Source organism: Dermacentor albipictus, chromosome 2 (genome assembly GCF_038994185.2).
Source record: "Dermacentor albipictus isolate Rhodes 1998 colony chromosome 2, USDA_Dalb.pri_finalv2, whole genome shotgun sequence".
In the NCBI taxonomy this organism is placed as follows: Eukaryota; Metazoa; Arthropoda; class Arachnida; order Ixodida; family Ixodidae; genus Dermacentor; species Dermacentor albipictus.
Window position 1 is genome coordinate 126828892 of NC_091822.1, and position 17126 is coordinate 126846017.

The 17126-nt window shown below is 45.9% G+C and overlaps 1 protein-coding gene, 1 long non-coding RNA gene and 2 other non-coding genes across 4 annotated transcripts in view; 1 reads left to right on the plus strand and 3 right to left on the minus strand.

The window, feature by feature from the left end:
• LOC135895906 (sodium-dependent dicarboxylate transporter SdcS-like) overlaps positions 1-17126 on the minus strand; it is a 30181-nt gene that overhangs the window by 813 nt on the left and 12242 nt on the right. The window contains exons 5-11 of the mRNA XM_065424145.2: positions 15816-15932; positions 14607-14720; positions 13715-13792; positions 12228-12332; positions 3138-3318; positions 1734-1892; positions 1460-1597 (exon numbers count right to left, since the gene is read on the minus strand). Of these exons, the coding sequence (XP_065280217.1) occupies positions 1460-1597; positions 1734-1892; positions 3138-3318; positions 12228-12332; positions 13715-13792; positions 14607-14720; positions 15816-15932 (892 nt within the window). The remainder of the gene's footprint in view (positions 1-1459; positions 1598-1733; positions 1893-3137; positions 3319-12227; positions 12333-13714; positions 13793-14606; positions 14721-15815; positions 15933-17126) is intronic.
• Positions 5421-5492, minus strand: TRNAH-GUG (transfer RNA histidin (anticodon GUG)). The gene has a single exon. It is a non-coding gene; the product is annotated as a tRNA-His (tRNA).
• Positions 5570-5641, minus strand: TRNAH-GUG (transfer RNA histidin (anticodon GUG)). Its single transcript has one exon. It is a non-coding gene; the product is annotated as a tRNA-His (tRNA).
• Positions 6906-9805, plus strand: LOC135895907 (uncharacterized). The gene is made up of 3 exons (XR_010562519.2): positions 6906-7300; positions 7978-8074; positions 8656-9805. It is a non-coding gene; the product is annotated as an uncharacterized lncRNA (long non-coding RNA).

The following is a 17126-nucleotide window of genomic DNA, read 5'->3' on the forward strand; positions in this document are numbered from 1 at the left end:
TGAGTGACCGTAAACCAAATCGACATTTAATTATATATACTCGGCAATTACCACTCACCACATAAAAAGTATCGTCCTACCTTCCTGGCTTTCTTTCTAGAGTCTGCGACACCTTGCCGGAGAATGCAAGATTATAAATCTGCCAAAGTTACGTAACTTTGGCAGATTTATTGATAGTGCACGCATCATAATTGGCGACAGAAGAGGACGTTTCCTTTTTAGAATTGGTACAAGCCTAAAGAGAACTTGGGTCTTTAGCGGGTTTTAGAAAGCGGTGATGCACGGATAGATGGATCTTATGAGCATCCCATTTTGGACGGCGCGGTGGGTTGCGCCACCAAGCTTTTGCAATTATACTGCCTAATGTCCTACCTGGGTTAAAAAAAAAAAGAAATGAAGAACCCACGATAAATTCCCATAAGCAAATTTTCTGACCCCCTATCGTGAACTTTGTTTTTGTAAGTCTCCGTGTTTGTCGTTTCCCTACTTCCACCGACTTTCGCGACTTATGACCCAGAGTTAGGGAGCGCTACCTGTCGGACGTATACAAGATAACCCAAGTGGAGCTCGTGTTCTGCTCATGCGCAGTGCGGCTGGGCAGGCTAAAGCTCTCGCTATTTCTAAAGCTCTTTATTTTGTTCACTGCACTCCCGTTTCGTTACCGTTCGGCCATTCGCCACTCTTTTCGTCAGTACTAAAGCCAGGATTCCTAGATTCAAAATTTCCACCGTGACAGATTTTTTTTTTTTTTTGCGTCAGTGCAGTATGGGTGTCCGCAGGGATGCATTCGCTGAACGACCTCCCGCTGTACATCTTGTCGTGTAGAAATCTAATCTTCAGCTAATAAAATTTAATTTGATAATGCAAGCACTAGCTGGCGTATGTTGCGCGTGACCAATCGGAGAGGTTAATCAGCGACGCTGCATTTACATAACAGACCAGATCTGTAATCGAACCAGTCAACTCACGCGGCTCTCGTTGCGAAGCCATACATGGCTGCTGACTGGAGCAACGTTTTTCAGCACGTACAAGTTGCGTACACTTCCTTTAGATTGTGTGTGTGTGCGAATCGAAAAACATAAGACCCGGGAAAGTTATGTGCGCACTTTGGGGAAGTGCTGCGTTAAGAAATAAATTTGTAGTTGCGTAATTCATGTATTAACTTTGTTCTCAAATATAGTTTTCAGCAGTGAACTAAGGCCGAGTGGGGAAGGGTACATAAATATAAATGCATCTTTGGTTATTTGATGTAACATATCCGAGAATCGTAGAATTAAAAGTACACAGCTGCTGTGTACTTTTAACTGCACCCGAACACAGATGTAGAAAAAAAACACAGAAAAAAACATTGTAACCATTACCATCTGCGACGAGACTACTTTTGTACACTGGAGGACACAAGTTCTCACGAAGCGTGGTGGGGCACGTTATGCTTGTCACTAGGCGTACACGTGCGTACCATCTCCAGCGCGGAGATGTAGGAGATCTCGAAGATGATGGCGTTCCTCGCGCCCGACGACGGCATCATGTAGTTGAACTCGGACGCCGCCGACACCGGGAGCATGAGCCTCAGCGGGTGCATGTCGGTCAGCTGGCTCTGAAACGTCCAAATTCAATATTGTCCGCGCGTCACGTCGTGCGGGATTTCGCGGTGTGACTGAATAAGCTAAGCGCGCATTGAAGTCTTTCGCTTCGGATATACGGTGGTACAACACTATAGCGAGCGCACGCACCACGTTGCCCGCGATGTAGTAGAACTCTGGCAGCCTGTCCTTGACGGTGGTCACCTCGGAGGCGATGGACGTCAGGAAGAGGAAGAAGAGCTCAGCCCAGACCGCGTTGGCCGACAGCTGCCGTGACCAGTCCATCAGGGCCCTGAACACGCCGCACTCCTGCGAACGAGGGCACGACATATATGTACGGCCTTGTGTCTCTCAATCTGGCCTGGTAATTAACTGAAGGTGCAAGCAAATGCGCAGTGGAAAGGAATGCCTGGGTACAAGCGCACATGTGACAATCTGTACAGTTAGGCGGTTGTGTAGTGCCTAGTTTCATATTTTTTCATATCTTTTTCAAAATATTTTTAATATTTTCATATGTTTGCGTGTATATGAGCGCTTTGTTCATTGCTTTCAACTCTGTCCGCGTTTTATTTTGCTTTCTTGCGCCGATATAGCTAATTAACAGGTTCGGGAAATGCTTTGTTGAATGATGGGTGAAAAGAAGGCAGCGAGATATTATGTTTCTAGAAGATATCAGTGGCCAACTGCATCCCTCTGACTTGGAATATATACATGCATTGTGCTCAGGGAGATAAGGTTTGACTCCCCCCTCCCACTTCAGATGCTGTGGAGGGTACCGCACACGCAATGTGTGTAGTGCGTCATGTAAAAAAAATAATAAAAATAGGCGCGAAGCAATTGCAGTAACGAAGGTTTGTAAAAACAAGAGATGGAGAACCGGCCGGGTTCAAAGTTTAAAGAAGTCTTGCCGTCGTCAAGGCCTATGCTGACGTTACCTGTGCAGGGATGGTATTCTGTAAGAGTCCACCCAGTGGACTGTCCATTATGGCCGTTCCTGATTGGCTTTATGGCCGCTATTCTCCTCATCGCTCGCACAGCTGCATCCAATCAGCAGCGGCCGAAATGGACAGTCCACTAGGCGGACCCTCACAGAATATCCACCCCCCCCCCCCCCCCAGGCTACTTCTCGTGATGGCTTTCACGAAGACAAATCCACAATCGTTGCGTGACAAGTCCGACGGCCAACCGAGTACCTGTACTTGCAGGCATGCGAATCTGAACGTGCTCGCCGAGTCAAAGGGCCTTTATATACGGGAACGCTTGCTCGATCTATGGAAAACCCGTGGGCAAAACATGGCACCTCTGACTGACGCTTCACAACGTCTGCAGTCATAAGCTTTGTCAAAGCCCTTGTCATTTTTTTTTCTACAAAAAAGAAAATTAGACTCTTTGTAACGACGAACCTCGATGGAAGCGTCGACAGTCACAAGCCCGCCGGCCGAAGCAGTGTCCTTGCAGTCGCAGGCTGCAATGAGCACTTCCAAGTTGCGTGCATGGCCGAACGTATCACGTATCGCATACGTATAGCAACGAAAACGCGCGCATCGTACGCACCCCTAGCGCGTACGAGATGGCGATGTTTCCGGACATGACGAAGATGACGCCCCAGGGCATCTTGTGGTAGACGTCGTTCCACTTGAGGATGCGGTTCTTCAGCTCAAAGTTGTGGAAGTCCGAGGGCAGCAGGAACGCCAGGATCACCACGAAGAAGCCCACCGTCGACTCGCTCACCAGCCTGCGGCGGGTGCATAAACGCGCATATGCGCATGCGAGTACAAGTTAATCGAACGCGTACACATCTTACGTGCGCGTAATGCTTAGCAGACGTCGAGCGCAAATATTTTGTTAAGAAGAAGGTTGATAAGAAGAAACGCAAACGGTGAGAGGTGAGAGAATATCAAAATTTCCGAATACCAATCGAATATCAATACTGAGTGTCGAATATCGAATTGAATATCGGATACTCAAAAGCAAGCACGTATATTTATGGCGGGGATATTTATTTCGGTATAATTAAGTACGACGCTTGCGCTGACCAGTGGAATAAAGACGGTCAACTAAACCAAACAATTAGCATAATTTTTTTAACACGCCATCACTAATTGTCAATGAGATAACTGCACAAATAGCGTTCCAATGTTTTTAGAGCCTGGCAGCACACAAGCCTTTCAAGAACGAATGGCTGCTGTATGACCAAATTTACAAAAAGGCTAAATAAATATTTCCTGAAAGGAGATCGGAGGTTCTGGAAAAAGAAAACAAAAAGCTGCTGAAGGACTTGGAAGGACATGTGAAAGGGCCCGTTCCGAGGAAAATATGCTGTAGCGTAAGAGACCGAACCGCCCCCATGACTAGACTACAAGAAACATTAAATTGCAGAATACAAGCAAAGATCACAGGTTGAAACGAAGGCTTCCGTCGCGAAAACGAAAACAAAGCTTTGCATTGCCCATTTCGTTTCTGCACTGCTTCGAAAGCTTTTGTCGTCGTTTCATTTCCTAAATTTGCGACGCTTTGTTTAGTAGACGGATAATAATGACCCGAAGTGAAGAGTAGATTATTGGGAAATATTTGGTTAGCTTCGGCATTCGAATATATCGAATAGCTACTGTGCAACATTCGCTCCGTATTGGAAACTTCACGCTGCACTCCCTTGCGGATTTCCCCCGCTTCGCACTTCACCAAAGCGGAGCTTGGCCTAACTACACTTCCAATAACCCGGTCTAAAATGTTTGCACTGAAATAAGGACATCAAAGACAGCTTCGAATAAAGCGAGCTTTCGGATAAAGCGATTTCGTTATAACGACATATTACTGTGTTAATAAACGTCGGCGTGAAAATAACAAAGCGACATGTGGCGTCACGCTCTACGCCGGATATATGCGCTCCGTGTGGTTTCTGCTTTAAATGCTTTGGAGTCTACATAAATGCCTCGTAAACAATCAAACGGTGCAGTGTGATGGTGGCTGTAATAAATCAACTAAAAAAGGTGTTCCACATGTGTAGCTTGTAGCAGTAGAGGCTCCTCCGTATACGTGAACGGGAAATCTATCACTCAGTTTGTTTGTTTTCACTTTATGTGCAAAACACGAAACTGTGTGTTATAACACGTTTAGCTATCAGCGTATGATGCCCATATATGACATGAGTGATGAGTGATATAATGAGCAAGTGTTCATGCCGCACCGGCTGAACATTTGCCGCGAGCGGCAGTCCCGCAACAATTTTTTCTTGTATTCGCGAGCTTCTTTCACGCTTGCAAAAAAAAAAAAAACATTTTCCCGCAGCACGTATTGAGCAACAGAAAGCTGGATCGGGAGCTTTTCACGTTGCTGTACAATTTTCTCATTGACACTTTTTATCTAATTATGATATTTGAGAAGTTGAATAATTAATTAAGACTAATTATGTTATTAGGCGGAATGTAATAAATAATCTGTGTATCTCCAAACGACGGCAATTAAACAACAATTTCTTGGTTCTGTGAAGCTACGCGGAATTTGCAAGTTACGTGGGACAACCGGTACACGTATACTCACTCACACGTACGTACAGAGCGCGGAACTGGCACCTCAGAAGGGGCGCGACGTAATGATAACATATCTCTCTCGTGCTTACTGTTAAACTGCCCCTTAATTTAAAAAAAAAAATTATTAGCGTACGATAACTTCCTCGCGTACGCATGCAAGACAGATATTCAAGACATTTATGCACCGTTATTTGTGCCTATTTAGGCTTGCCAGCAGTTTATTTATTTGAATGGATTATTTGCTCATCGGCAAAAGGCGATGCTCATAGTACAATCGCCATAAAACCAACTACGAAAAAAAAAAAATTGCCGTGACCAGGATTCGAACCTGGGTTATTGCGGCCACAACGCAAGGTACTAACCACTATACGATCACGGCTGTCCGGAGGACGGGAAGTTCTCACACCATGACGGACTTCAACAACAAAACCAATTACGGAAAAAAGAAAAAAAATTTGCCGTGACCAGGATTCGAACCTGGGTTATTGCGGCCACAACGCAAGGTACTAACCACTATACGATCACGGCTGTCCGGAGGACGGGAAGTGCTCGCACTATGACGAACTTGAACAGTAACACAATGCAATTCTCGTGGTGCACGCATTTTTGCAGCTTGTGCGTGCTTGTCAGAAATCTAAGTGCAGCTGACACCGAATTACGACGGGAGACCGCGCTACTTCAGTGATCCCTGCGCATGGCGCTTACGCACCACGCGACTAACCAAGGTGCGTAGAGTTCGCAAACAACAAGACGTAGCGCTCCGAGACTGCTGTTATCTCCCTTGAAGAAATCTGCGGCCAGCGGTCACCGCCATAAAATTGCCCGCTCTGCACCTATAGACCTATAGACCGCGCATTATAGCCAGCGCTTTCGGCACGTATCCAGCAAAGTGGCATGCGCTGAGACGTACTCAATGACGTACTCGTAGTGCGTATAATTTCTGGAGCCCCTGGGGGCAATGTATGCGTTATACGGTGAATTTTATACAGCTCCGGGACAATCCCCTAACGTCTCTACCAATGTGAAGCAGTTGCCAATAGATAAAAACTACGAATAGTCATAAAAAGCATAAAAACAAACAAAATACCACAGGGGAGAGTGGCAATCTCAAAGGCCATGCAAATGCTGCGTGCAGTGTGCAACTTTAAGCGCAGATGGCGCTAGTTGTCCAGCAGCAAGTAGCTTTAGTTGGGACGTTTTTGTTTGCGAGTGCGTGATTAACTGGGGGAAAACACAAAAATTTGTCGCGCTACTAATTGCGCGTAGCTTCTACGGGCTTCTTTCAGGCTTAGGAAAAAGTTTTATGTAGCGCGTATAGAGCAACAGAAAGGTGGATTGGAAAATTTTGAGCAGGGTGTACAATTTTCTATTGACACGTTTACTCTGAGTATTTAATGAAGTATTGTTTTCCTTCAATTTAGCAGGATGAGGCATGCGTCTGATGCTGCAAAAACCCAGAGACAACTCGGGACATTCTTGTGTGTGTGTCTGTGAAAACTTTTATTGTAATGAGGTCCGGAGGCTCGACTTCTCAAGCCAAGGTGGGCCGCTCCCACGTTGGCACTGTCAGGCTACAGAGGCCTTCTAGCCTCTATAGTCAGGCCAAGCCTTTCAGCGACATCATGGGTCCTCTGGACTGCCCTTAGTTGGTCCTGAAACAATGGACTTTGAATCCTTTTCTCCCACTGCGTTCATTCTTCGACGAGGTTGTGGAGAGTCGCGGGACACCCCGCCAGCATGTGTCTGATTGTGGAATGCGAAGGCATTCACTGACGACACGCCCACGCTGCTGCACGGGCTGATGGGAAGGGGCGAGCTGGTTCCGCTCCCGGTGCGCCATGATTTTGGCCACTTTGCGAAGCTTGGCAGTTCGCGGCACCGTGGTTCGCGGAGAAGTGATTCTTTAGGCTACGGAGAAGCAGCTGATCATAGGGCAGTAGCAGTGAATCGCAGCAGTCATGGTAAATTGCGCGGTTTATGGATGCAGCAATAGGTCGTGGCGAAAAAACAGCGAGAACACAAACGAGGTAAAGTTCTATGGAGTGCCTTCAGTCATCTACAACCAATGCAGCAGGACGCGAGAATTGTCGGAAAGGCGTCGTGCCGAGTGGTTTCGCCGCATTCGTCGCGCTGACATCGACACAAATTCTCCCAACTACAAAGTGTGCAGTGTTCATTTCATTTCTGGTAAGTGCCAGTCTACATTCTAAACGTTGCAGTTACGCGTATTTTATGCTTGAGCACGAGTGTGTTTTCGCGTCACCAAGCAGCTTGGGCAGTTAAAGTTGTGGTACTCCGATGTTTACTCTTACATCCCCGCATTTTTATTGACGTAGGCGACGTTAATAAATGTACACTGCCATCGCGCGCGGTCGCAACTGAATTGTTTAAGCTCGACGTAGTAATTAATTCTTAAACACGTGTGTGCTGTCGCGTCACCAAGCAGCGTTGAAAAGGGCAGTTAAAGCTTGTGGCACTCCGATGTTTATGCTTGCATAACCGCTTTCTTTATTTACGTAGGCGGCGTTAATGTACACTGCCCGCGTGAGCACCTGAATTGTTTAAGCTCCACGCATTTTAGGCTTGAGCAAGTGTACATGTGTTGTCGCATCACCAAGTAGCTTAGAAAAGGGCAGTTAAACTTGTGGTACTACGGTTATTCACGCTGTCCTAACCGCCGTTTTATTGACGTGGGCGACGTTAATTTGCACTGCCAGCGTGCACGGGCGTAGCTGAATTGTTCAAGCTCCCTTGCGACGTCTTTCGTAAAAAGCTGTCGCTTGGACTTTTTCTCTGCGACCTTGACATCTTCCTGCAAGATACGGTGCTGTCATGCACGCCTGTATTTTTTTTTTAACTTGCAGGAAAGCCATCTTATTTGATGGACGAGACAAATCCAGACTGGGCACCAAGTCTTCAGTTAGGGTACTCAACAAACCCTACAGATCTTGCAGTGGGCAGGTATGGCATGCCCTTTTGCTCGCTTTTGCTTTTTTGCTCGCTTTTGCTTTCTCCTACACCTCGAGCAACATTAAAGCAGTGCTCTCGCAATGATATTTGCGCATGATGCATCGCTGCAAGTCTTTAGCAAATGCAAGATTTAGCAAAGGCCACAAATGCACTATAAACATTGTGGAATGGTTATCATAAATGAAAGTATTTTTTCTTGATTCGTTAGCTGCTGTGATGAAAGTACATACTTTCGAACTGTAAATGTAATTTGACATGCTTTAAACTTATCAAGACAGGTGCTTTAGTAAAAGGAATGCACGAGGTAGCCACAGTGGTGGCTTACCCCCATTGCCGTTGAACAAGAAGCTGATATAGCCGGATGATTTGATGACAGACGAGATTGCTAGCGCCATGTTACTGTGTCAATACGGCCACAACGTGATGGTGCCAGTAGACACCAGGCGGCAATGTTTTGCAGGAAAATACTCATTGTTATGCATTGCATAAAACAGCATTTGAAAAGATGTAAAGAATCTTACAATGTAACATGATACCTCCAGGGCACTGACGCGTTTTTTTTTCCCCTCTAGGTCAGCCAAGCCGCAGTGACAACGGTCTTGGAACGCTGCCTTGATGTCATGCACAGACACCTGAGCCAGCTTGTGGAGTGGCCAGATCGGTAGGAGCTACTACGAACCATGCCCATGTGCTTTCGTAGAGCATTTGGAACTAGAGTGCCTGTAATAATTGACTACTTCAAAGTGTTTCTAGAGGGGTCATCTTCATTTCTTCCACACTGTCATACATGGTCACAATACAAGCATCGTAATACTGTAAAATCTCATTGGAATTGCACCTCGGGGTTCCATTACCTACATCTCTAAAGGACGGGGTGGGCATACAAGCGACAAGCTCCTGATCGAGCACTGTGGTATTCTAAACAACCTTTTACCAGGAGACACTGCTTATGGACCGAGGTTTCACTATTGCCGATGCCGTAGGGATTCTTTGTGCACGTCTTAAAGGGCTAGCGTTCACAAAAGGGAAGTGACAGCTCACGGCCTGGGAGGAGGAGAAGAAACGAAAGATAGCCAATGTTCACATACAAGTAGAGAGAGTCATTGGGCTATTGCGTCGGAAGTATGCAATTTTATCCTCGATTATTCCAATCGAGCTTGTGATGGTAAGAAGTGGAGACATGGTAGCACAACTAGACAAAATTGTGACAGTATGCTCTGCCTTGACTAATCTCTGCAAGTCTGTTGTGCCGTTCCAGTGAATTCGGCATATGTTGTCATTACTTTAATTCAACAAATAGTCTTGGTTTGGAACAGCTTTTTCCCTCTACGAGTGCTTGAATTGCAGAAAAGTACAGACTAGTTGGACATGCCCTGCGTGTTTGTGTGACGTGCTTCCAAGTCATCCTGTGTGCTCCCCTGTCAACTGATTAATGTACCCTGATCAAGGCTGCTGCTTTTTCTTGCAAGGCTTACAAGCTAGGCAGAACCATGCCTTGGTCATTGGTGGACGTTTCTGATTTGCACATGCAATATGGCACCATTTAGTAGGACACTGTCGGCCACTGCACTTAACCCTTCCACCGTATTCAGAATCACTACAATAACAGTAGCATTCACTGTCTGCTGAACTTTCATCACATGTAAGCATTGTTTCTTGCTGTGGCAAGGTAGTCCAGTGTTTAAATAAAAGCTGCAGGAGGAAAACCTGTTCAAAGAATGCTTTGGGCTTCTGCGTCATTTCTTTGCAGAGAGACAAATCAATAGCAATGCGTTTTATCACAATGTCTGATGTTCACAGAACGAAATCGCAGTACCACCGCTGACACACGTAGAGTTGCAGTTGTACTTGGTAGAAGTATGCATGGCTTCTCTTCAGTCGTGCACTGTCATCACATAGCTCCAAGCAGCCACCTTTCTGCTTCAGCACATTGCTCACACAGACTGCTGAGTAGGGACACTTAATTTCTAGCATGCCATCGTGACAGCATTCACATGAAATCAAGCCATCTGTGCTGGTGGCTAGGTAGGGTGCTTCTGCAGAAATGTGCAGGCCAGAGTTATGACACACACTTCTCGTGCTTCCCAGTCATTGCCGAGATATAAGCCTTCCTGGCTACTACATTTTGTTTCCCTCAATCGGTTGCCGCTGAAAAGAACTGCTCTTCCGGTTAGCACATCCTCTTGACGATGCTTATGGACGGCTTGCAGAGGGGTGTTCGGCAGGCTGCATACATGGTCGATGACGTCGCCCTTCCTGCTGGGAATGCAAACCAAACAGAAAATGCTGACTGCTCCCTCGTTGCTGCTTCTACAGCCTGGCATACCTGCATGTTCAAAATGGAGGCCACTCAAACAGTGAAGGTGTTGCAATGCAACAAGTTTATGAACTTGCATCGCTCACGTTGACCACTGATGGAAAATATACAAGTACTTTGCCATTCTACCCCTTGCCTAACAGGCACAAGCCCTTAGGCCAAGCTTTAAAAAATAAATACTTTAGCAAAATACTGCCTGAAGGAATGCATAAATTCCATGCTCCTTACGTGCCTTACGGAAACCTTAACTGACCAGTAAACTATACTCTTTCTCAAAATGCGGCTTTCACACCTCGGGTGCACCAAAATTTTATACTACTACACTATTGTAAGAGTACCACTATGCTACAGCTTGTTAAGCACACCAAGCTTTTACGTTTACATGATGTCAAAAGCAATGTGTTGCTTACCTTCGGTTCTGCAGTGAACACTTGTGCAAACATCTGGCAATCCTCTTGAATGTTGTCCCATGTTGCTGGTTTGTCACGGGTCATATCCCCAAGAACAGCTGTTACATACTTGTGAGACAACGGAATGAAGTCGTTGCAATAACTCTTTGTACGTGGAGAGCCACTGCAGACTGCACTCCACTATTTTTCACACTGGTCAGGAAGGCAGCCCATTCTTCTTTTGATGGCCTCTCTAACCGAGCTTTACTTTTCTTCGCTGAAGGTTGCTTTGTTTCATTGTGATGCGATCGTTTCGCACTGGATGATAAGTCTATCTTCGCAATTGGTACACAGGCCACAATGGTCATGCAAGGAGGCAATCATTTGTTTATCTTATCTGTGCAGGCCTGGCTCTCTCAAAATGAAGCTGCTGCCTCCAAATAAAAAAGAACAGTGCCTATGTGAAAACAGGCCTCACCAAGGTCCGCCATGCACGCACAGTGTGCTGCCTTCACCATTCCGTCTTCTTCAATAATAATAGTGTTGTGGTCGAGTGCTTCATTCAGGCGCACTCGCTTGCCACGGAATTGATTGATTTCTATGTGACTACCCGTTTGCATGTTTTTTTTTCTCTCATAAAGTCCCCGTTCGAATGCTAACCGCCGCGAATCTGTCGCTGTATTTAAATCGTTCTCCTTTATTACATTTTTTTTGCTGGTGAAGCGATCCGATGCACCTTTAACGAACAGGTCACTTTGATGAACAGCCTTTGAAGGTAGAAGCGAGGCCGCTTCACGAATTATTCCAACTGATTGCGGAACGTCCAGTCGACCTCCAGCGGTTTCCGCACAGCTCTAAACCTCTGAACGCCGCAGATTCGCCCCCTGTTCTGCCGGCATATACATATATTTTACATATATTGTGTTACACCAATTGCGTGGATTCTTTCGTCTTCGTTACCGCTGTCCAAACGATGACATTTAAACCATACATACGTTCGAAAATACAAACCTGTGCGGTTAATTCATACTAGTCTTAATTAAGGTTTGAGCACGTTAACAGTGCTTCCACTCTTGGGAGCAACTGTGGACCTGAAAGCGCTTACCGTGAGTGTAAAAAACATGTCCGACTGTTCTTGTTTTTTTTTTTCTCGCAGCACGTAGTTAAGATGAGAGAGAAAACATATTTAATGAGCCTAAAGATGACTTGATTTGTAAAAGTGGTTCCCTATTCACAGTGGCATTGACTTTCAGGGATCAAGTTTGAATTACGTCGCCGTCAATTACAAACGTAGCTGTAATTTTTCACTTTAAGACGGGCCACGTGACAATTTCTGCGCAGCCGCCTTAAGACTTGGCAAAGCGTTCCTACACAGATAACTGCGTAAAATCACCGTCACGTGCGCTTCGGAGAGGTCTGTATATGCACACACACGTACCGAAGACCGAGGTGGTCCTGCCAGCCGTGGATGATGTGTGGTTGTCTGGTCACCCACAGTGCCAGGCAGAGGAAGAAGAGACCAGTCACAGTCATCTCGTTCAGCCTGCGTTAACGGTGACGCCCCCGGAAGAGAGCCGTCATCGCGGATATTATGCATGCATATTCTACGTTACTACGAGCTACTTATTGCTAGACAATTGATTGTAACGGCGTTTTCCTGGCACGTCTATAGGAAGGCCGTTCGTACTTCAGTGAATACACTTTCTAACTCGCAAGCTCCGGTAAACAAGAGTGGCTGCTTTAGCAGAAGAGGCTTGCCCTGGCGGGTGCGAGAGGCAGCACTTGAGACAGCGTCCTGGCGGACAGGGAAACGTGACCTATAGGGCCACAGAACACATATACTGTGTATATATGTGCAAGCAAGACTTGCGCTTCACAGGAAGAGGTAGACTTGAAATGATTAACAGTCCTCGAAGAGACGTACCTTCGAAGCGTTGGTTCCATACAAATGCCTTCTCTCGAGGAGACAAGGGGACTTTAAGGCGAATCCAGTCATTTTTCCAAAAGCAATTGAGGGCACTTGTTTAAACGAGACATTAAAGGAAAGTATTAAGCCGAGTGTTATGGACAGATGATTCGTCTAGGAGCCTATAATCGTTTTCTATACGCCTTTATATCGCTTTGTTACGTAGAAAATTACCACCGAAAGTCCCGCTGCTCCTCCTCAGTTTGAATCACCCGCCGTAATTTCACGTAATCCTCCCGTGAACACCTTTCTCGCTATCTCTCCCTCTCACTTTTCCGCTGTGTATCAGACAATGCTGATATGATACGAGAGGTACCATACCCCAAAATAGGTGGCGCCACCACGATTTTTCGTTTTCGTAATTTTCTGGCTTGCACAAGCTCTGTTCTCGATACGAATGGCAAATTCGTTATCGCAGGAGCATGATCTTCTAACCTAGCTCGACTTAATATTTTCCTTTAGAACCTTCCTTAATATTTTCCTTTAATCCTTCCTTTAAAACGTTGGCTCCAGGGACATCACTCGCTCGACCGCTGTTGATCACGATACTGCATGCGCATATCAAGGGACAACGAGTGTCCGCTCGATCGGCACTCTCGAATGGCTCTCTCATCCTGCTGCCCCGTGTTTCTTTCGGCCACATTTTATTTTGTATTAAGAAACTGACGTTCTTGTTGTGGTTCACAGCTGACTGCTCCTTCTGCATGATATTTTGTTCTGCTTTCTTTATTTCGCTCTACTCCTTTGTTTTCTTCCCCATCAGGACTGCGGGTCACCTCATGTTTCTACCGTGACGTGATACAGTTCTATTTTTTTACAGTTCTTATTTTTGAATGTTTCCTTTACAGTATTATTCATTTCTTGTTCACATTCTAATCGTTACTCCATCCCCTTCTTTTATTTCTTTTCGCAACAGTAAATAGTTCTTCCTCCTATACGTAATGGCAGACAGAACGTACGTCATCTCCCCGAGCTGTTCAAGCTTGCTGCGGCAAACTTCCTTGGCGGCGGTGGAGTCCTCGGCCCCGTCTTCATCGCTGCGAAGTTCGAATGCACGATGACGCAGCGCCGCCTCATGTACGGCTTCAATAACTCCTTGGATACACGCGCGTTATTACGCCTGACAAAGTGCGGTTGCTTTGTAGCCATGGTGTTGGGGCTGTAACATTTTCAGAACAGGTGGGGAGTTGAACTCCGGTTAACGATGTGTCTTGTGGGTCTGTGACAATGGCGCTTCTGTGGGAGTTAAGGGGGTTAAGGCAGAACCACTGAAATTTTAAGATTCTGTAAGGCTATAGGAGCAAACCGACTTCTCAACCCGTTATCACACATCAGCAGGTCGAAAACAACCTCTCGAATATGACTCGCGGCTATGCCGCTGTTAGTAATACGGGTTAAGTAAGCGGAGTAAAATATAATCCATTAAAATGTTCGACTGCAGACAACCAGTGCCTTCTAATACACAGCCGCTAACAAATGTACGCTTTACGTAAACGATTAGTCACTGTTGTCGTGTAACGTCGACAGTGAAATGACGTTGAAACGTTGAAATGAAATATCGTATAAGTGCCTTGAGTGCGAACGATAGATGTTTACGGTTGACGCTCGAGTCGTTACTGCAGCTGCAAAGCTTTAAAGGAGCAATCGGCTTCGGCAGCCTGAGGTGACGTTTCCTTTTCTCCAAAAGTGTCACAAACGATTCTATACTGAGAACGATCAAATACAGGTGTCTGCTTGTTAGGGGAGTAATGTGTGGGTAAGGGAGGGTGGTGAACATAGAGAAGGGTAGATGTCGCGAAATCCACAGCGCCACTAAAGACGCTATACCTATATACCGCGAGTGTGACTTACTACTTCCGCAGGAAAGTGTAGAACACGAACAACCAGCCGAAGACCAGAGTGACCAGTCCGAAGGCTGCATTCACGGCCACCCACTTGGTCAGGCTGATCCCGTAGTTGTACTGGCTGCATTGAGAAGCAATGCCGCGCACCAATATTACATGAACAGGTGAGCAGCACCACTCTCTCTTTTGATAGCGAGCCTTAAATGCCGATCTATAAGGAAGCGATTGTGCAATAGACTGATTTCACCACGTTCAGGCGCATGCGCAGTGACCCTGCTGACGTCACGAGGGCAGTGTTCCTGGCCGCTTTAGTGCTGTTAGGGCGGCTAGCCGCCCTACCATGCACTGTTTTTAGATTCCAAGTGACATTGAGGGCAATTCCGCGGACAATGCCATTGTGGACATTTTGTTGGCTTGTGCCTTTATGCAGTTATGGAGAGGTGCATCAGCTCAACCCCGTTCGTACTGTAGAAATTCTTTATTCTCACTTTCCCGCCTGCTGTACTCGAAGAGTAAACGGGTTTCTCATGGTCTCCAAACACAACAGGCTTTCTTATACACAGTTGTCACTGTGAAAGAACGGTTGCTCTTCAGCCCGCTAGGCAGTGTACAATTACCGGCATGGCTGGCGACAGTTGAGGGCCATATGAAATTTGTTCTGAAGTTAGTCTATCAATATAAACGATTAACTTTACGAACAAACGATGTTTCTGATGCTGAAGACCGTGACACGAAGCTCTGTTTTCGAAAGAGTGTCTGAAGGTTCGAATGGAGAGAAATTCACCCGCGTTCGAAAACACCCTGAGGCTAAGGTATCCTCATTTCTGCAGTTCTTTCCGAGATTTGTACAGTTCCTTATTTTGCGCCCTTGCAACAGCTTCGGACAACAGTTCAACTTTTCGATCATGGCGTGCCAAATCGCACAGACATATAAAGAAGGGGAAAGGGGGTACAATAACAATTATATTTGCCTGTTCGGCAAGGTCTTGTCACTTTGCATTGTCGTTACTTCCTCTGCAGATCACGGTACACGCTGTCCGGATCGTTGGCGACGTTTATACACGTCGTTCTTCTAAAATGCCAGACTTTTATATCAAATTTTTTCTCTTGCACAACGACAAGCCACGCGGTGATATTTAACGCCTCCACCTGCTCACAACGACAAGTGTGAGAGTGCAGGCCTCGTGCAGTGCATGGACATCATATATATACGCACTCCAGCAGGAGCGCCTCGAGGATGAAGCAGGGTCGGTTCGCCAGCAGAACGGCCGTCCCGCTGACCGCGGCGTAGCTCAGGGCCAGCATGAACGCCTTGCGGAGGATGGCGCAGTGCCTGTAAGCGAGCAAAATGGCGCAATCGAATTGCCGACGCCCACAGAGCTGAGTCCGCGACTCGCGCTGCTCGACTCGACTCGACTTCGCCCACAGCATTGAGTTCGCGACTCGACTGCGGTTTCACATCGGGCGCTATGCGCACGCGGAGACGTGTGCGAATGCATTTATTATTTTTGCTGCAAGTCGTTCGGCGATATGTTGTATTTTGGTTTTCGTTATTTTTGTATTCAGAGATGATGCTGACCAGTAACGAGTCGCGTAATTATTTAAGAGGTGTAAAGTGCTTCGCTTTCAATAATAAGTAAGAAAAGTTGGTCCGTAAAGGATCGTTTTCCAACTGCCAATCTTATTATTGTTATTTTTAGTACATACGTTCATTTCTATATACTTTTTGTACACCTTTGACCATCTCTGGTCACGGAAGGCACAAAATAGCTCAGCAGTACAGGTTCATATGGCCATTTTTGCAATAGTTGCAGAATAAGCTTGCATTCTTATTAGCGGTGCAAAATTGGAGGCACGCACACACAAAAATAAGAAACGAAATAGAGGGGATTCTAGCGCCGGACGTCGACCGAGTTTATTGCGCTTTTGCAAATGGGCGCGTAGATGCTAACATTGCACACGAGCGAGGGTGAAAACCCCCATAATAATTTGTATATAATGGATATCGTTGTCCTACAACTAATTCTGTACCAAGAAACGACTATACAATTGCACGTGCGCTAAACTTTCGATAAAGCCTATATGTAGCGTGTCCTATATTATGTTAGCCAAGCTTTTTTTAAAAAAAAGGAAGAAAAAGAAGAATAAAAGAAAGAAAGAGAGGGAGAGAGAAAGAAACAAACAAATAAAGAAAGAAGCTCAGCAAAGTTCGAAACAGGCATCCGAACCATTAGGCAAATGTAGTCGTGGTTTCGCAACGGCTTCGCTAAATTTACCTTAAGTCACCTGAACACCAAAGTTATCGTGGGTTCGACTCTCACCAAAGGCAGAGGGCCCGAGTGCCTTAATTATCTCTATATTATTTAAGTGTGACTAATTCGTAATGCAATCGTAATCCGTAATGAACACTATGTGATTTAAACCTGCCTTATCATGTTCGATAGCGAACGTGATAAGCGAATGTTCGATAAGGTTGATAACTACTGACGAGGGTTGATAAGGGTTTATGCTGGTCGGATCAAGTCCT